Raw genomic sequence first — 18,750 nt, 5'->3', positions numbered from 1 at the left:
AAATTTGAATATTATATTCATTCATTACACACAGACTGATTTATTTCAAGTGTTCATTCCTTTTAATTTTGATGATAATAACTGACAACTAATGAAAACCAAAATCAGTATCTCAGAAAATTAGAATATTGTGAAAAGGTTCAATATTGAAGACACCTGGTGCCACACTCTAATCAGCTAATTAACTCAAAACACCTGCAAAGGTCTTTAAATGGTCTCTCAGTCTAGTTCTGTAGGCTACACCTGACCCAACAATGCAGAAGAGCTGAAGGCCACTCTCAGAGCAACCTGGGCTCTCATAACACCTGAGTAGTGTCACAGACTGATCGACTCCATTCCACGGTGCATTGCTGCAGTAATTCAGGCAAAAGGAGCCCCAACTAAGTATTGAGTGCTGTACATGCTCATCATTTTCATGTTCATACTTTTCAATTGGCCAACATTTCTAAAAATTGTCAGTTTTAATCATCACAATTAAATGAAACAAACATTTAAAATATATCAGTCTGTGTGTATTGAACGAATATAATATCCAAGTTTCACTTTTTGAATGGAATTACTGAAATAAATCAACTTTTTGATGATATTCTAGTTATGACCAGCACCTGTATTTATAAATATACAACATATAATAGTATTATTATAACATAAAGTATATATATATATTTATATTTTATGTATTTGTATTTATATATATTATGTTTTAACATATGCTAAATGCATTAATTAATACATTTATAACCAATTTGCTATAATGACGCATGTGCCAACCAACCCCCCAATCAGTGTGTCAACCAACCCCACCCACATTAGAACACACCTCTTTACTGAAATTATATTAGCCACATAGCATCACTCATCAGAGACTTTTAAATTTCATATCAAAATATAGCTGGTCCTATCTATATCAACTGAAATCCTCACATTTTATATTATCTCTATCTAAAATGTATTTAGTGGGGAGAAGGTTTTTTTTTTGTTTGACAGTAAAATAGAAAAGTTATCCTCACCTCAACAGTTGGTGAAAGTTCAATGATTTTAGTAAATGCGTGTGTTCAGGTCAAGAGGGCAGTCAGATTTTTGTGGCTGCGCCTTCTGGTGTACTGGAATTGAACTGTGTGCCAACCAACCCCTCGACCCATCCAGCCCCGCTCTCCCCTATATTTTTTACTTCCATTTTATGTAAGTCAATGGCTATTGCAACCATAGACAGTAAAAGATTGCTACGGTTTGATTACTTGTTCTGTAACAAAGGCCTTTAAAAATGCCTTCAAGTGTGTGAATCTCGCAAAACCATTTAACAAGTCACAGTTCACCCCAAAGAAAGAAAGGAAGAATTAGTTTGACATGAAGGAAAAATACTGCACCTTTTCAAAAAGCTCCATGAAACATAACAACATGTCCCAGCCAATAACTGACAAGAAGGCCCTGAGGGTAGGGTTTGGGGGGTCAGTGTGGGTCAGTGCGCGGATGAGGAGGTCTATTTAGCCTCCGTTTTTTTTGAAAATACTTTAAACATCAACAAGAAGTCACGTCACCTGACATCGCTTAGAGCACCTTTAACAATTCACTGAATCGAAAATTAAGAATCTCTCGTTATTCTCCTTAAGCCTGGTGTTAGGTGTTGTGGCAAATTTCGACCTCCGCCAAATTATTACCCCCCTAGCATTGGTAGGTTTAGGATTAGTTGTGGGGGAGGGGGTAGGATTAGGGGTGGGGTTGATTTCCGGCTGATGGATTACCCCCTTGGCTTTCCCCAGGTTTCCGGGAAAATATTCGAAGCACAAAGAGTGTTGAAAACAGCGCCCTCTTGTGGCAGGTAAAATTTATAGCAGCCATTCCATAAATGTTCAGTTTTCTGATAATATAATTCACATATGAAATTAAATGTAACACTTATATTAAAATGTAGTTTTAGATTCACACACCGAAGCGTCACTTCAGGGCTGTTTACGCCGTTCCCATTGTTTTTTGGTTTCCAGTCTCTCCACACTCAGAGGTTGGAGTCCTCTCCTTGTTTAAATGTCACATGCATTTCCCTGTTCGAAGGACACATTTGCCTTTAACACATTAAAACGAATGATTTAGCTATGTAAAGCATAAAACAAAACACCTTCTATGATACAGTGTAACATGTAGGCTACACAAGGATGAGGCAGAGAGCAGAGATGTTAATGGACATTGGGTTTAAACATTCCGACACGCAAAGTGAAGCATTCAGTCATGACTTAAAAGAAAGGCTTCAGACTTGTTCGACTTGAACCGGCGCTGCACAGACCGATCACTGAATGACATCAAAAATACTGCGAGAGCAATTAGAGAGCTTTTCAATCGCCTTTTGCTGTACTGTGATGTCATAAACCGATCGGTCTGTGCAGCACTGGTTCAAGTTTTTCGTTGATCACGTGTTTCTCTGAAAACAATACCCGCTCCTCCAGCACGGAGCTTCATTTTATTGCACTGCAAACTCAATACGTGCTTTCAAGGTTCAGTGTACATTAACATCTCTCTATGCCTCGGGCCTGTTTAGCCTAGACGTTACATAGATGGTGTTTTGTTTTATGCTTTACATAAATAATTTGTTTTAATGTGTCAAAGGCAAATGTGTCCTTCGAACAGGGAAATGCGTGTGACATTTAAACCAGGAGATGACTCCAACCTCTGAAAGTGGAAAGACTGGAAACAAAAACAATGGGAACGGCGTAAACAGCCCTAAAGTGACGCTTCAATGTGTGAATTGTGTGAGTTTATCGCTCAGAGGTTAACTTAACCTCCCTAACTTGTTCCCCTAACTAACTTGCTGCCCAGCAATAACTAAAAAGACTCAATGCCTTTCAATATGCCTTAATCATGGCAGGAGGTTCTCAGAAAATATCAGAGAGAGAATCCCCCCATCAAAAGGAATAAAACAATTTTTATAGAATGGGAGCATAACAAAAGTGACATGATACATTACATAATTTCCCCTACAATTTGATTGGTTCTTCATATGCAAATGAAATAACCCTTCTGTTACTACACAGAAACTCTATTTTCTTGATTACTTCATTGTTATTCACAAGTTTTCAAACCTATAGGCATCTAGTTTCGTTTCCCGTTTATTATTTATACACTCACACTCACAAAGTCACACGTTTTTGACCAAAGGGTTTGGAAACATTTAAGATTCAATAGCATATGAATGGTGTTCCTGCAATAAAAATAAATGTTATTATATAATCCATCACAAAACTTAATCTTTTTTAAAAGTTACGTTTGTTAGAGGTATAAACTTTGTCTCAGATGTTTCTCACAAAATTCTGTAGGATCGTCCAGTACACATTGAATCTCACAATGAGTTTGTCTGGGCAAGAGAAGCATCAAATACAACTGATGGGTTATTAAATTTGCATCACCTTACAGAAAGAATATTTTTGATGTTTTAGATAAAATGAGAGTTAGAAAAGTTATAAACTCAAACATCTTTCAAATGGCAGGAGTTGATTTCTCACTCACACACAACCAAAAACTAATATGAGGGTATAAAGTTTAAAAGAATACATTGAAAAGATGCTGTTTAAAATAGTTAGATATATCATACTGCAAGACACTGCTGTCTGCTTGAAACTACATTCAGAGTGTCAATGAACATTAATCGGACTATCTGATTTTATCTGTAAATTGGAACTCTTGTTTGCTGTAGAGGGCATGAAGAAAGTGTAATTGAGCTGTATTCATACTTAAGAAATGTCATAAACAGTGAAAGAACAGGTGAGACAGACAGCTAGGAATGACTCTGATGAAGCTGTGTGTGAGAGAGTGTCACAAATACTTGTTTTGAAGTGTATTATAAAATAAGAAATAAAAAATAAAAAAGCAGGATGACATGAATATATTGTTTTATTGTCAGTAGCCATTTGTCTATGATTAAAAATTGATTAAAGTAATATAAAATATTACAAGTGATATTTTATCATTTTCCCCATGATCAACACAACTAGTAAATAGAATCCATTACTGTAATTTAGTAACAAAAGGAATAGTATTTGAGCATGACGCTATCTTATCAACTTTAAAGTTTAAATAATAATAAAAAATTGCTAAAGCAAGACATTTAACAAGATGTTAAATCGAATAATATAAATCTAAAACAAGTTTTAAAAAAAGTGTGATCTTATGAAAATGTTTGTCCTGAGTAGATGTATATAATATTGTGGTAAAACCCTTTTTTTCCTTCTTTTTTTTACTTGAATAGAACTATGTTTCTGGAAATGGAACCACCTGTCTTCCAGCCATATAGACTTCAGTAATATTTCGGTCATCACCTATTTATATAAAAAAAAAAGTAAGGATTTAGAAAAGAGAAGAAAAATGGATTAATTAAAGGGATTATATACAAGTATTTAAAAAAACAGCTTACCTAAATTGAAAAATTTCTCCAAAAGGACCTGGTTGAAAAAAAAAAACACACATCAGAAGAGGCATTCTTTATCATCTCTACACATTAGAGCTTTTGTAATTTTCTCAGTAAGAGGGGGGAAAGATCAGTAAGAGATCAGACAAACCTTAGTGCCTTCACCAGGAAACAAATCGATCGGTCCATCGGGAACACAAACATTCACTCGCAGGGCATCAAAGTCCTTCCCTACCACAAAGTTTCCTATTTGTTCATCCAATGAGAGAGCTGTGTGGGGGGAACAGCCAGGTTTATATATTGTCTTGTACATGTGTGTCAAATCATAGCTGGAATCTTATACCTTCACTTCCCCCAAGTGTAGCCAATCTGAAAACCTCCTCAAAGGTTAGAGTCTGATGCTGAGGGTCCTGGATGGTCAGGGTTTTGGACGTGTCCAGAGTCCTTCGCATAGCATCTAACATGGATGGGGAGTAGCCTCCTGCAACATCTGCAGATGGCACAGACAAAACCATAAAATGCAGAATCAATACACAATTTCTAAGGGATAATGACCGACTGATTGTACATATTACATGGCTATAAATACATAAAGCTTGACATGAAACAGGCGAGAGGCGACTGATTTAAGTTTACATGAAAAGCCTATTATCTTGAAGCTTTCTGCTAAGAAAGAAAATTCCTCTACAATGTGCAAAATGACCTATAGGAACAAGATTTTTTTGTATTATTTTTAAGTAATTCAAAATCCAAAAAAAAAAAAAAAAAACACCCTCACCTGTCCCCAAACCCAATTTCACTTTGTGTTTCAAAACATTGCGTACGTTTAGCATCCCACTGCAAATCCTGGGAGGGAAAAAGAGACAATGAATTAAAAGATATAACATGTATATTAAAAGGATCTGAATAGTAATACTAATAGTAAGATGCTAGAGGTGCTCACGAAATGTTACTGTTAGGACAGTGAGAGATTGCAGATCCAGTTTCATGAAAGATCTCCAGTTCTTCATCAGTTAGGTGACACCCATGGGCCATTACAGTCTGCAATAACCCCACCATCACTGTTACCATCATCATCACCTTACATGATTTAAATCCAATCTAATTCAGTTTACTTTTCTGCAGACGTTCAATTTAACTACTAGAGTACTTGAGTAAAAAGGCCCAATAATTGGAAAGTTGCTTTGTCAAAATAACTTCTCCATTCAGATTCAAATTTTTGATTCAAAAGAGTCAGATTAAAAAGAGTGAGATAAATAATGAAAATGGGTAAATAATACATTTTTGGGGAAACGGTTCCTTTTAATCATAGGCCTCGTAAGCAGGTCCGTATAGCTTGAAATTGTGTTAGTTACCCTCTGTGGAAATCAAGCCCACTAAAGCCAGGGACCCTAGAATCGTCACCACATTTCTCCCTGTGGCCCTGCTCATAGTCAGAAATAGGATTTACACTTGGTCCTCTGTAGATCAATGAGGACCAGCATCTACAGTGCATGTGTATGCTTGCTCAAACAAATGACAATGCTCTCCACTGTACTGAACTCTAGAGCACAAAACTCATATAAAGCACATGATTCTTAACCTCTCCTGCAAGCCCTTCACAACAAACCAAAAAACTGAAAAGAGCCCTTATATGTAAAAACATATTTGTTCATTGAATATGTCCAGCTTTTTATGATTTTAATCTTAAACTTATGATACTGTATATTGGCTAACAGCTGCATATATTTGTGTTATTAGCTGCAATATTGAAGACTCAAAGCCCTATTTCCCTTTTAAGTGCAATGGTGGTTTAAACCACTAATTAAGTATTACTACACAAAAATAAATCATACATATCAATGGAGACTCATAGTACCTTCAGGTAAAGCAGTTTTTGAATAATTAATGTAGTTCGTGAGCTTAGAAGTATATGGTTCTATCTCCGTTTAGGGTAGTTCTGAGATAGTGAGCATCAAAGTTTTTACATCCCAGCTGGCAAAACTATTATGTAGTATAATCTTCTATTATAGCTTTATCTATTAATCTTTTTTTTTCTTTTTTTTTTTTTTACAAATAACACCTCACAGACATTAATAAACACCTAATGGATCAGATTATGTCAAACTCAATTTCGACCAAAAGTGGAGATAGAACCTTATAATTCTAAGCTCACGATTTGTAATATGATTACTATGGAAGCCGCTAGGATGTCACTAGCGTGGCAACTCCTTTCTGCTCCGCTGCCTTGCACATGCGTAGAAGAGCGAGAAAATTAGTCATTATTACGAGATGGTAAGTCATTAATATGAGAAAATTACTCATTATTAAGAGATAGTCATAATTACGAGAAAGTTTCTCATGATAATGAGATACCAAGTCAGTATTATGAGAAACTTTCTCAAAATAATTAGAAACTAAGTCATAATTATGAGAAAGTTTCTCATTATCATGACTTACAGCATTATATTTTTTTTGTGTATATTTAACTGTGGCAGAAACGGGCTTCCATAGATTTCAGAAGAAACTGCTGACATTTGTTTACCTCTTGCATAGACTTTAGACCCTCACGTGGACCCTGTATGCTCATTTAAGCTATGTAGATATGCTATATAGACTCAATTCAGAAATGTCACAGTACAATGAATCAGTAACAAAGGTGTCTGTAAAATTGCAGACTAATATATCAGACAGATTTCATCAGTCTTTTATGTATGATGACAATTTCTACTCACCCTATCTGTAAGTAGATTGTGCTTGAGGTACACATCAGTGTAGGATTTGCATTCTGGGAACAATTTCTTCACAAGCTTAACTTCCTCTTTGTTCTCACTGATGTGACTCTATAGGTTTAATTAATGCAGAAAAACAGGTGTTATTAATTCCACTCATTGTGTAGCTTATCCTAGGAGTTACAGCAGCTAACTGTTAATCACAATTATTGAGTTTGGAATTTTAGGTTAAAATATTTCTTTATTATATCTCTCATAATTACATTTATAGTTTATAATTATTTTATAAAGCAAAATTGCAACAAGCAATCAATTTTACTTAAATTCGGATAGAGTATCTGAAAGTGTGCATATTTCTTAGAAATATACAAGCAGGATGTAAACTTTCATCTTAAGGCCAATGGCCAGTATGTAAAACTGAACACACCCACAGTTCACTTCATTATTGCCTTTCACAAGAATTCTGAACATAAGAAAAGAGTTGACATTTAACATCAACACTAATCTCTAAGTCATCAGAACACGTTTTAACCTTCAGACATGTGAAATGAACAATGCCATAACTCAGCTGTTAATATTAATGTTCATTTTATGTTATTTAACCATTGTAAATATCTAAGTTGATGTTGATTTGTGGAAGGAGGACAAACCTGAATGTGAAGCTTGTTGTTATTGGCAATCTCACCCAATTCACTGAGTAGTGAAGCAGAACAAGACAGAGCGAATCGAGGAGTAACCACAGGCTTAACATTCGGGTACTAAAACAGTTAGACAATAGTACATTTTTATATTCACAGATAATAGAATATATTTTTATATTCACAGATAATAAAACAATTGAATAAGAATGAACCTGGATTTTTTACCTCCTTTTTGAGAAGTTCTTTGATGAAACTGCAAAAGACGAGAGGAAGCAGAATCATATCTTCAAGTTCATTGATCAGATTAGATTAAAATGCTGCATTCGAAATCGAATACTTCTCTACTTTATAGTATACGAAAAAGAGTACGCCAACAGAGTGTGTCCGAATGCATAGTATTTCAAAAAGAAGTTCTGAAGTATGCATTCGATGGACACTTTACTATCCCATGAGGCCACGAGAGAGGATTTATGAATGGCAGTGAAGCGATGTAACTGACACTCGGAAGGTCATGTGACAGTAACAACATAGTGGAAGTAATACGTCCGAATTTCATTCATATACCCAGATTCATACTATATAGAATGTACTTATTTAATGGTCGCAAAGTACATTTGAATTCAAATGTAGTGCCTGCTCAGTATGTGACATACTGTGTATGCCCATTGGGAATACCCATAATCCCTTGCACTTAAAATGTTTACGAGAATGTGCTAATTTACGAGAATGCTTTGCTTGGTGCTTTATTTTTTTTAAACTAACTCAACTTTTTATTTTTTTTTACAATGTACATGAGGTTACTGACCCTGTTGTGTCAGTACAGTCACACAGTCCTCCAAAACTCACCGATCTGTCTCCTCTTTACATTCACTTGGATTTTCTTTGTAATGTGGAACTGCAGAATTGCAGTCCATGCAAACTTTACCCACTAAAGCTCTCTGTCCAAACTTATCTGGTGGAAAAAGGGAAAAATATACAGTATCACAATCTAAAATCAATGATTGATATAGTATCTTGTGAGATAATGATTAAATACAGCAACCGAGTGGACAGTGTTCTTTAGAATTTTTTTTTTTAGATAATAGTAATGTATTATAATTTTACTTCACAGAATGATAGGTCACATCAATCTTGTTACATAATAATAAAAAAAAATACAGTACTCAGCAGACTGGCAGGAACAAGAACTAATACAATATAGGATAAAGAAAGGCAAACTCCAAAGGTTAGAGAAAGGATGTTTGCCACCCCAGACGCTAACCAGTCGCAGGGGAAATTATGTCAGTGTGTGTGTGTGTGTGTCCTAGATTGCATGTGTTGTACCTGCGAGTTCCCCAAGCAGAAGGGAGGCATCAGTGTGTATTGTGGCAAAATAACACGCAGTGGTGGTGCCGTTCTTTAAGGTTCTTCTCTTCAATTCCAAACAGTCAACATAAAAAATGGTATGCATTCCATATCAATAATTTGCATTTGCCATTTGTATTAGTTTAATGAGACTTTATTTAGTATATTTAAATAAACTTACCACAACTTTAGTGTAGACATTTTTGGCAAAATCCAAGTCTTGATACTTTGCTTCCACAGGGAAAGTGTAAGTGTTGAGCCACTCCAGCAGAGGCAGATCTAAGGCAGTGCCAGTATAGCTATACTGAGACGCATGGATGTGTGTATCAACCATTCCTGGCATTAGAAACTCACTGAAGAGCAAAATCGAATGCTAAATGAGTAAAAGTAAGCACTGATTGTGCAGAAAAGCAATGGATGTGGAAATATTTCTTGATTGAACATGTTCATCATACCACAAATGTGTTGATCTTGTTGATCAGCTTTAAGATCAACATGAGCCTGTTGATCTTAAAGCTGGTTTACAAAAGGCATTGGCTCTTTGTTGTTACTGCTGAATGCAAGATTGACTATGCACCCTGATAAAGCAAGATTTATGATTGTCAGACTACATGCAGTTCGTATTGATAAATGTACTCACGTTTGTCCAAGCTGTTTTATGTCTGAAGTTTCAAACCCCCATATTTTTGAAAGACTGACCAAGTCTTTATCTTTTTCAATAAATGCAATCTGTTCGAAAGGAAATAATTAGAAACAAAAGTTTTGATATAGCCTACTCGTCACATTTATCTTCGAATTAAAATCAGAAGGAAATGACACGATTTGTGCATGAAAATGATTTAAACAAACCTTCCCCTCATCGTCGACTCCTAAGACACAGTTCTCCAGTATTTCGACTGCAGCTTGCAGTGTGGAGTGCACAAATGTTCCACTGAAGACGTGCGCAATGCGCGCTGTTGTGTCGTTCTGACGCATCATTTGCTCAAATTTTCAAATGTGACTTCTCTGAACATTTATATATGGATAAAGGCATTGCAAATTTACTGGGAGGTGTATACAGCCTATTGTCATAAACCGGTAATCATTACAACAGCTCTAAACGCGTCATAGCGTCAATCCAATCAAACTCTCGTGCGCCTTTGGGACGTTATGCAATTGGTGATCTCGCACCAACGCCTGCTTTGCAGATTTTGCTTTATTCATTAAGCGCTACATTGACACAAGTAATAATAGTAATAATTATTTTTAAATAAGAAAATGAAAGCGTGCTTTAGTGCTTTTCATTGGGCTATGTTACATTAAGTCTCACAGGACGCGTGGTCATGGTGATGTATGAGCAGTGGCAGTTGTCTGGGAGTCTTGTTTCAGAATCATAATAAACTGTTGTATTCAAAATAATAAATAATAAATACAACATATTCAACAGTCAATAATCAATTTAACAGTGCAATCAGTATATTGTTGCATTTACAACAAACGAATAGAACTGAAAGTGCTTTTGAAATGTTTCGTTTGGTTGTGCTCATTTATATGAGAATGAAATAAATTAGAAGAACTTCCAATGCAGGAAGTCACTCTAATTTCCTATACAGGAAGTCACTTATAATATATTTCATTCTCAAACCAATGAGCACAACCAAACAAAACATTTCAAAAGCACTTTCAGTTCAGGAGTGCAGTGTAGCCTAGCCTATATGTATATTTGCAAAGATTATGAATGAGAATGCAGCACATTATTTTCAAATAGTTATTTTGAGTTTTCTTATAACAATTGCCATTTCGTAATCTTACTCAACAATAACAGTGTCCATGGAAACTTGACTGCATGGATGTCATGTGTGCCCAAGTGTTGTACAATGTTAGGACATCACAGTCTCACCTGACACTGCAGTCAACAAATATTATAACAAGTAGAGAAACAGTTAAACTACGTAACAGACAAAAATAAAATAAAAGGCATTGCAATGATACAGAATAAAATGGCATTTATTTTCCACTGCACGAGACCTGCTCTGAAATTAAGTTACATAATCACTTGCACATAGCATAGGTGAACTTATTCAGTAAGTTCTGCTATTGAGGGAATGAAAGAAACATGGAAAACAGCCATTGAAAGAATTCACTGTCCCTTTGGCTTTAATTAGCATGCAAAAAGAATTAAAAAAAAAAAAGAAGAAGAAATCTGTGCACGCAATGATTTTGACATGTACTAAAGAAGATGGCTCGCGCCATATAGGACGCTTTTGCAAAAGCGTAAATATCCAACGCACATGGCACCCTTTAACGTGAAATGAGACGCAGATATATTTGGGCAGAAGGCGCCCCCTAGTGGTCTAACCCTTACCCTACACCATACCTAAACTTAACCATAAACCGAAGCGTCTCATTAGACGTTAAAGGGTGCCATGTGCGTTGGATATTTACGCTTTTGCAAAAGCGTTGTATATGGCGCTTTGGGATGAGAATGCGTTGGCTCAGACATGTGATACTCAACTAGCCTCTTGCTTCATATCTGTGGTTAAACAACAAATCCAAGGGTAAAGGGTACAGTTTCATAATAAAACGCTTATTATGACAGTTTATTATATTCAGCTAAAGAGTCTAACTTCTGACACTCTTGTTATTAACTTCTCCAGAATTTTGGTGGTTCAAATTTCAACATGATTTTAATAACTGCGCCTTCCTGTTAATTTTAACACCTCATTTTTGTTATTAAACACCTCATTGTTAAATAACAACTCATTTCTGTTATTTAACAGCAAAATCGAAAATCAAGCAATGTCGGACAGAGTCTGGTAGCCTATGTTTGGAGATAAATGCCAATATGGCATTTATTAAAAAAAGTATTAACAGGAATAAACTGTTAAAATAATGGGAAAATAATGGTAACTCTGCTGCCAGTAATTTCCTGTTATTTAACAGGGAAATAATTAACAGTGTTTCTTGTTTAAGTTCCTTAAAAATCACAAGTTTTTCCGCTTGAAAATCTTGAAATAGTTGACTATATCTCAGCATAAACTCCGAGATCACATGGTGATGTAACATGCTTGTCACTCTTTTATTCAGAAAAGTTATTCTACAGAAAATATTTTAGCCACAATATACTATTGTGATCATATTGTAATGCGATTAATTGGAGGTTGTAATTAGTTAATATAATGTATAGGTTTAAGGTTTATATCAAATTATTAGCTATATAATGCCCATAATGATATGCAAAAGGATTTTTAAGAAAAGCTGGAAAAAAAAACCCCAATAAAAATCAGACAGCGAAACAGAAAACAGGACAATTGTGGTGTAAATTTGTGCCGTCTAAGCAGCATATCAACATTTGCTTGAAGACCAAATATAAATGTGAGGCATTTACACAGCCTATCACTCATAACAGATAATAACATGGATGGCACTGTAAAAATTATTGTAATTTTAAAAGACTGAAATAAAAACCTGGTTAAGTTCCCGTACCATATAGAAAATATATATAGAAAAAGATCTAACCTATAACTTTTTGTGTAATTTTACAGTAAAATACTGTTAAACGTGCTACTTTCTGCAGTAAAAATAGCAAATCATCTGGTAAGTGTTAACGAAAAGCTGTAAACGGACTTTTCCTGAATTCTCTGTGACGCTTCAAATGTGATGGTTTGAATTCTATTAGGTTTCTTCTTTTTTTTTTTTTGTATCATCTATGTACATTAGGGTTTTGTACATGTTGCCCCTCTTGTGTGTGGGGTTCCACAGGGATCTATACTGGGACCAGTTTTATTTTCCCTTTATAGGCTCGATTTTTGAGAAATTTGGGATTCAGTATCATCTGTATGCGGATGATTCTCAAATTTATCTACCATTGAAACATGGGCATAAATGTGCCATTAAGTCTCTCCATGCATGTTTGGCCGAAGTTAAGTGTTGGCTTGCGAATAACTTTCTCCAATTAAATGAGGATAAGACCGAGATGATTTTATTTAGAAATAAGTGGTCTGTGAATGATGACTGCCTGGGGTTGTTTCCTGGGAAAAAGCGGTCTAGTGTGAGGAACCTTGGTGTCATTTTTGACTCTTGACCGGCAAATCAATGCTGTCGTTAAGAATAGTTTTTTCCATCTTAGATTGATGCAGTCAACAAATATTATAACAAGTAGACAAACAGTTAAACTACATAACAGACAAAAATAAAATAAAAGGCATTGCAATGAGACAGAATAAAATGGCATTTATTGTCCACTGCACGAGACCTGCTTTGAAATTAAGTTACATAATCACTTGCACATAGGTGAACTTATTCAGTAAGTTCTGCTATTGAGGGAATGAAAGAAACATGGAAAACAGCCATTGAAAGAATTCACTGTCCCTTTGGCTTTAATTAGCATGCAAAAAGAATTTAAAAAAAAGAAGAAGAAATCTGTGCACGCAATGATTTTGACATGTACTATAGTAAAGAAGATGGTAATCTGCTCAGACATGTGATACTAACTAGCCTCTTGCTTCATATCTGTGGTTAAACAACAAATCCAAGGGTAAAGGGTACAGTTTCATAATAAACCGCTTATTATGACAGTTTATTATATTCCGCTAAAGAGTCTGACACTCTTGTTATTAACTTCTCCAGAATTTTGGTGGTTCAAATTTCAACATGATTTTAATAACTGCGCCTTCCTGTTAATTTTAACACCTAATTTTTGTTATTAAACACCTCATTGTTAAATAACAACTCATTTCTGTTATTTAACAGCAAAATCGAAAATTCAAGCAATGTCGGACAGAGTCTGGTAGCCTATGTTTGGAGATAAATGCCGATATGGCATTTATTCAAAAAAAATATTAACAGGAATAAACTGTTAAAATAATGGGAAAATAATAGTAACTCTGCTGCCAGTAATTTCCTGTTATTTAACAGGGAAATAATTAACAGTGTTTCTTGTTTAAGTTCCTTAAAAATCAGAAGTTTTCCGCTTGAAAATCTTGAAATAGTTGACTATATCTCAGCATAAACTCCGAGATCACATGGTGATGTAACATGCTTGTCACTCTTTTATTCAGAAAAGTTATTAGAAACTATTTTAGGCACAATATACTATTGTGATCATATTGTAATGCGATTAATTGGAAGTTGTAATTAGTTAATATAATGGATAGGTTTAAGGTTTATATCAAATTATTAGCTATATAATGCCCATAATGATATGCAAAAGGATTTTTAAGAAAAGCTGTAAAAAAAAAAAAAAAAAAAACCAATAAAAACCAGACAGCGAAACAGAAAACAGGACAATTGTGGTGTAAATTTGTGCCGTCTAAGCAGCATATCAACATTTGCTTGAAGACCAAATATAAATGTGAGGCATTTACACAGCCTATCACTCATAACAGATAATAACATGGATGGCACTGTAAAAATTATTGTAATTTTAAAAGACTGAAATAAAAACCTGGTTAAGTTCCCGTACCATACAGAGAAAAACTGAGATCTAACCTAACTTTTTGTGTAATTTTACCGTAAAATGCTGTTAAACGTGCTACTTTCTGCAGTAAAAATAGCAAATCATCTGGTAAGTGTTAATGAAAAGCTGTAAACGGACTTTTCCTGAATTCTCTGTGTGAATTCAAATGTGATGGTTTGAATATATTAGGTTTCTTTTTTTTTTTTTTGTATCATCTATGTACATTAGGGTTTTGTTACATGTTGCCCCTCTTGTGTGTGGGGTTCCACAGGGATCTATACTGGGACCAATTTTATATGCTCCCTCTAGGCTCGATTTTTGAGAAATTTGGGATTCAGTATCATCTGTATGCGGATGATTCTCAAATTTATCTACCATTGAAACATGGGCATAGATGTGCCATTAAGTCTCTCCATGCATGTTTGGCTGAAGTTAAGTGTTGGCTTGCGAATAACTTTCTCCAATTAAATGAGGATAAGACCGAGATGATTTTATTTAGAAATAAGGGGTCTGTGGATGATGACTGCCTGGGGTTGTTTCCTGGGAAAAAGCGGTCTAGTGTGAGGAACCTTGGTGTCATTTTTGACTCTGAGCTTAAATTTGACCGGCAAATCAATGCTGTCGTTAAGAATAGTTTTTTCCATCTTAGATCAATTGCTAAATTGAAATCTATCCTTTCTTTTGATGATATGGAGAAGGTTGTTCATGCCTTTGTGTCATCCCATTTGGATTACTGTAATGTTTTGTATCTGGGACTGGGTGTGAGTCAGGCCTCTCTCTCCCGTCTGCAACTCGTTCAGAACTCAGCTGCCAGACTTTTAACGGGTAGGCCTACTAAGAAGAGAGAGCACATTACTCCGGTTTTAATTAAATAACACTGGTTACCCATAAGATACAGAATTCAATACAAAGCATTGTTGTATGTTTTTTAAGCTCTGAATGGCCTAGCACCTGAGTATATTACTGACTTAATCAGCCGCTGTCAATCCAGTAGATCTCTGCGCTCAAATGATCAATGGCTTCTCATGGTTCCGCGATCCCGTTTGAAAGGTAATGGTGATTGGGCTTTCTCTTTTGCAGCTTCTAGGCTCTAGCCTAATACCAGACTCTGCTACTTCACAGGAGCGAAATGAAATTAGCGGAAGTAAGTCTGACGTAGTCAGGCTACCTAGGCTCTGGAATGACCTTCCCCTGTCTATAAAATCTTGTCCTTCATTGGGTGTTTTTCAGAGTGCGCTTAAAACTTACTTGTTCTCTTTAGCATTTGATAATCCTTTGTAAGTTTTTATGTCATATGTCATGTGCGTGCATCATTTTAATGTCTTTATTTTACTTTTTATTTTATTCCTTTTGTACAGAACTTTGGTTTCTCTTGTGGTCTTGAAAGTGCTCTATAAATAAAGTTGAGTTGAGTTATGTTGTTAAAGAATAACTAAACACTTAACCAACTTTTTTTTTTTTAGTTAATGATCTTGGATCTTTATTAATACCAGTCATTGATTCAAGTAGCTTTTTTGACATTTGTTTATAAAGTGTTCTATTTCTACAATATAGGCCTATGGTGTAAAAACGTCTTAGTGCTGCCCTCTTCAGGTTGAACGGTGGCTACTGCAGTTGAATTTTCCTATTGGATGTTCCGCAGTTCGTGACGTACGCAGGTTTCAGCTCACAATGCGAGCTACGCCCTTGGCAGTATAAAAAACCATCTTGTGTCGTCAAAACCACTGTAGGGAGTCAGGAATTGAAATTGTGACTACTGAAAACGATCACGATAGAGTGTTTTAGCATCTATTTCGTCCCCTCTTTCTCCGCTGGGGTATGCCCACTTTTTCAGCATTTTCAAATATTGCCAGTGGGTGGAGTCAGGCTTAGTTACCCATGGCCTTGCTAATTTAGAACGAACGGGCTGTTGGATTTACCTTTTTTTTAAAAAAATAATAATAATAATAATAAAAAAAAAAGTTACAGGTCATTCTGTAAATGTAAAAAATTTTAATTGTATTTTTTATTGAATTATTCTGGCAATTATTCAAGCTTTTTCAGTGAGTCTTCACTGATTTTAAAGAAATATCTACAAGATATTGAGTGTTTCTGTGTCAGTTCCTGCTAGATCATATAGCAAGTGGTTAAGATTGGGAAAAAACAATCATTACAGCCAACAGGAAAACATCTCCTGGGAGTCTTTCCCCAATTAAGAGCAGGTGAACAGGTAAGCATAATTATGTCCAATATCCAGCCTCATTTTCCCTTAGATACAGCGTTCATGGGTTTAGCTGTTTGCTGGTAATGCATACAGAAGATGGCAAATAGTTAATTCACTTCAGCTTCTTAATCACTATCAAATTCATCATTGTTAGTGCCAATGTCATTGAAATCTTCATCCACCTCCTCTTCCTCATCTCTTTTTTCATGCCCCTTTGCTTCCACCGCTCCTCCCTCCTCCTGGTCAAGCCTAAAAAAAAAAAAAAAACAGTCAGATACATTGAATTCTAAGCTGAGCAGTGAATTCTTAAGCACACTTAATTTGTCTCAGTAAATAGTTCAATACACTTCAACATATATACACACACACACACAACACATTTAAGTTCTTAATTCATAATCTTATTAATGAAGTGTCTCTAATAATAATGCAATGTTGAAGGGATATAACGGAGCAGCGAGTAGCCTAAAATATATGAATCTCTTGCTGTAAAAAGCAATTCACCATTTACTGTCTATGTCCACAAGATGGCCTATGTGCTGCACTGAAGAAACACATTTTTTGTTATAATGATGTATAAATTGTGATAGATAAAACTATATATTGTTGTGAAGTTATGTTCAGCTTTTTAATAAATCAACTTATTTTCCTCAGTCATCAAGGCAAGCTTAAACGCACTGGTCACAGACACGCAGATGTCATTTCCCCAAGCTGATTTCTTACTAACCCCCCCCAGAGTTATGTTTTCAGGCCATTTCAAGTTTGTTCTTTACATGACAAAGCTGTGATATCTAAGTGGTTGAGTTGTTTGTTTACTTTTTAATTAGTCTTTCCAATAATGCCATCATTGCCTTCATTCAGGCTGATTCCAAAACGTGCAGAGGATGCGAGATTTATCGCAGGAACCAGTCATTACCAAATGTTTTAAATATTTTCTATTTATTAAATCAATCAATCAATCAAATTTTCTTTATTCAGTCATGATGTTATTATAGACACAACAATAATCTCCACTACAACAAAATAATAACATTCATTACTGAATAGGAGCATAAAGAAGACATAGTCTTCTAAGGAACCATAGTCTAAATATTTACATTACATAATTATAGATTTATACTAGTGCACTATACCCAATTTGCACATACTTGTACATATATGGTCTGATTTTTCAAAAAGAGGCCTGAGTCTACTTACGGAATAACAATCTCTTCCTTCTTTCCACATTTGGCACAAAGCTCCAACTTTAGTGCACATGGCTTACATATGACGTGATAGGCATCCTTCACTGTTTTCTGAAGACACTTCACACTAAAAAAAAAAAAACAACCCCACAGAAACAACATTCAGAAAAGGTTAACTGTGGAAGAGTTTATTTGCCTATTATCCGTTACTATGCAATAAATCCTCGCTCATCTCACCATTTTCGTAGCTGTGTAAGGGGCTTGTATTTGTTGTACTTGACTTTCCACTCCAGCACATCTTTGCAGTGCTGGCAAAGACCATCATGTACCTTTGTTTTGGCTTTCTAGAAACAGAAGACAGCAAATTCAAACAAAACACACGCAAAAATATCTTAAACAGCACTATAGAAACAAAGCTGATATTATATAAACGTTAAATAAGAGACAAATGTTTATTTTAGCATGAGCTTACCTTCACTTGTACGCTTGCACCGTACTTGTCATTTTTGAAGGCAATTAGATTCTGGTGTTTTTGGCCTCGCGAACGGGAAACATTACCTTTTTGATTGCTCATTTTAACGCTAAAACATATGAACTATATTAACGGTAACCGTTTAAAACGTCTAAACAAGAAACCGCGTGGCTTCCCACGTTTTAAAGTGATTATTGACGCAATGCGAAAATAGCGGAAGTAAATAGCAATTGGTTAATACTTTTCAACTTCAACCCGAAACGAAAGATTGCTAACTTCACAAAGCACGAGAAACGTCGAAAATGTTTAGCTCTATTTAATTCCCAACAAATTTAGTATTATATAGAGTTATGGATAAATAACGG

General features: G+C 35.3%; 2 protein-coding genes across 2 annotated transcripts; both read right to left on the bottom strand.

The window, feature by feature from the left end:
* Positions 1-4,113: 4,113 nt before the first annotated feature.
* Positions 4,114-10,083, bottom strand: gda (guanine deaminase). The gene is made up of 14 exons (XM_039659819.2): positions 9,939-10,083; positions 9,730-9,818; positions 9,271-9,442; positions 9,069-9,156; positions 8,592-8,697; positions 7,971-7,998; positions 7,755-7,862; positions 7,108-7,215; positions 5,337-5,434; positions 5,172-5,239; positions 4,737-4,883; positions 4,545-4,663; positions 4,400-4,427; positions 4,114-4,304 (listed from the first exon to the last, which is right to left on the bottom strand). The coding sequence occupies exons 1-14, from the start codon at positions 10,065-10,067 to the stop codon at positions 4,237-4,239; spliced, it is 1,356 nt and encodes a 451-aa protein (XP_039515753.2). The 5' UTR covers positions 10,068-10,083; the 3' UTR covers positions 4,114-4,236.
* A 6,415-nt stretch (positions 10,084-16,498) lies between these two features.
* On the bottom strand, positions 16,499-18,724 carry c4h9orf85 (chromosome 4 C9orf85 homolog). Its single transcript, XM_039659308.2, has 4 exons — positions 18,386-18,724; positions 18,151-18,257; positions 17,927-18,040; positions 16,499-16,978 (listed from the first exon to the last, which is right to left on the bottom strand). The coding sequence occupies exons 1-4, from the start codon at positions 18,485-18,487 to the stop codon at positions 16,855-16,857; spliced, it is 447 nt and encodes a 148-aa protein (XP_039515242.2). The 5' UTR covers positions 18,488-18,724; the 3' UTR covers positions 16,499-16,854.
* Positions 18,725-18,750: the final 26 nt, after the last annotated feature.

This window comes from Pimephales promelas, chromosome 4 (genome assembly GCF_988280905.1).
Source record: "Pimephales promelas chromosome 4, fPimPro1.hap1.1, whole genome shotgun sequence".
Classification (NCBI taxonomy): Eukaryota; Metazoa; Chordata; class Actinopteri; order Cypriniformes; family Leuciscidae; genus Pimephales; species Pimephales promelas.
This window is presented reverse-complemented; position numbering and strand designations above follow the sequence as displayed.

Excerpts from the sequence above, each read along its gene's own strand:
- gda (XM_039659819.2), bottom strand. The coding sequence starts at position 10,067 with ATGATGCGTCAGAACGACACAACAGCGCGCATTGCGCACGTCTTCAGT. Across the intron at positions 9,819-9,938 it reads GAGTCGACGATGAGGGGAAG|ATTGCATTTATTGAAAAAGA; the intron begins GTTTGTTTAAAT and ends CCTTTCGAACAG. Across the intron at positions 4,428-4,544 it reads TTCCTGGTGAAGGCACTAAG|GTCCTTTTGGAGAAATTTTT; the intron begins GTTTGTCTGATC and ends TTTTTCAACCAG.
- c4h9orf85 (XM_039659308.2), bottom strand. The coding sequence starts at position 18,487 with ATGAGCAATCAAAAAGGTAATGTTTCCCGTTCGCGAGGCCAAAAACAC. Across the intron at positions 18,041-18,150 it reads CTTACACAGCTACGAAAATG|TGTGAAGTGTCTTCAGAAAA; the intron begins GTGAGATGAGCG and ends TTTTTTTTTTAG. Across the intron at positions 16,979-17,926 it reads AAGGAAGAGATTGTTATTCC|GCTTGACCAGGAGGAGGGAG; the intron begins GTAAGTAGACTC and ends TTTTTTTTTTAG.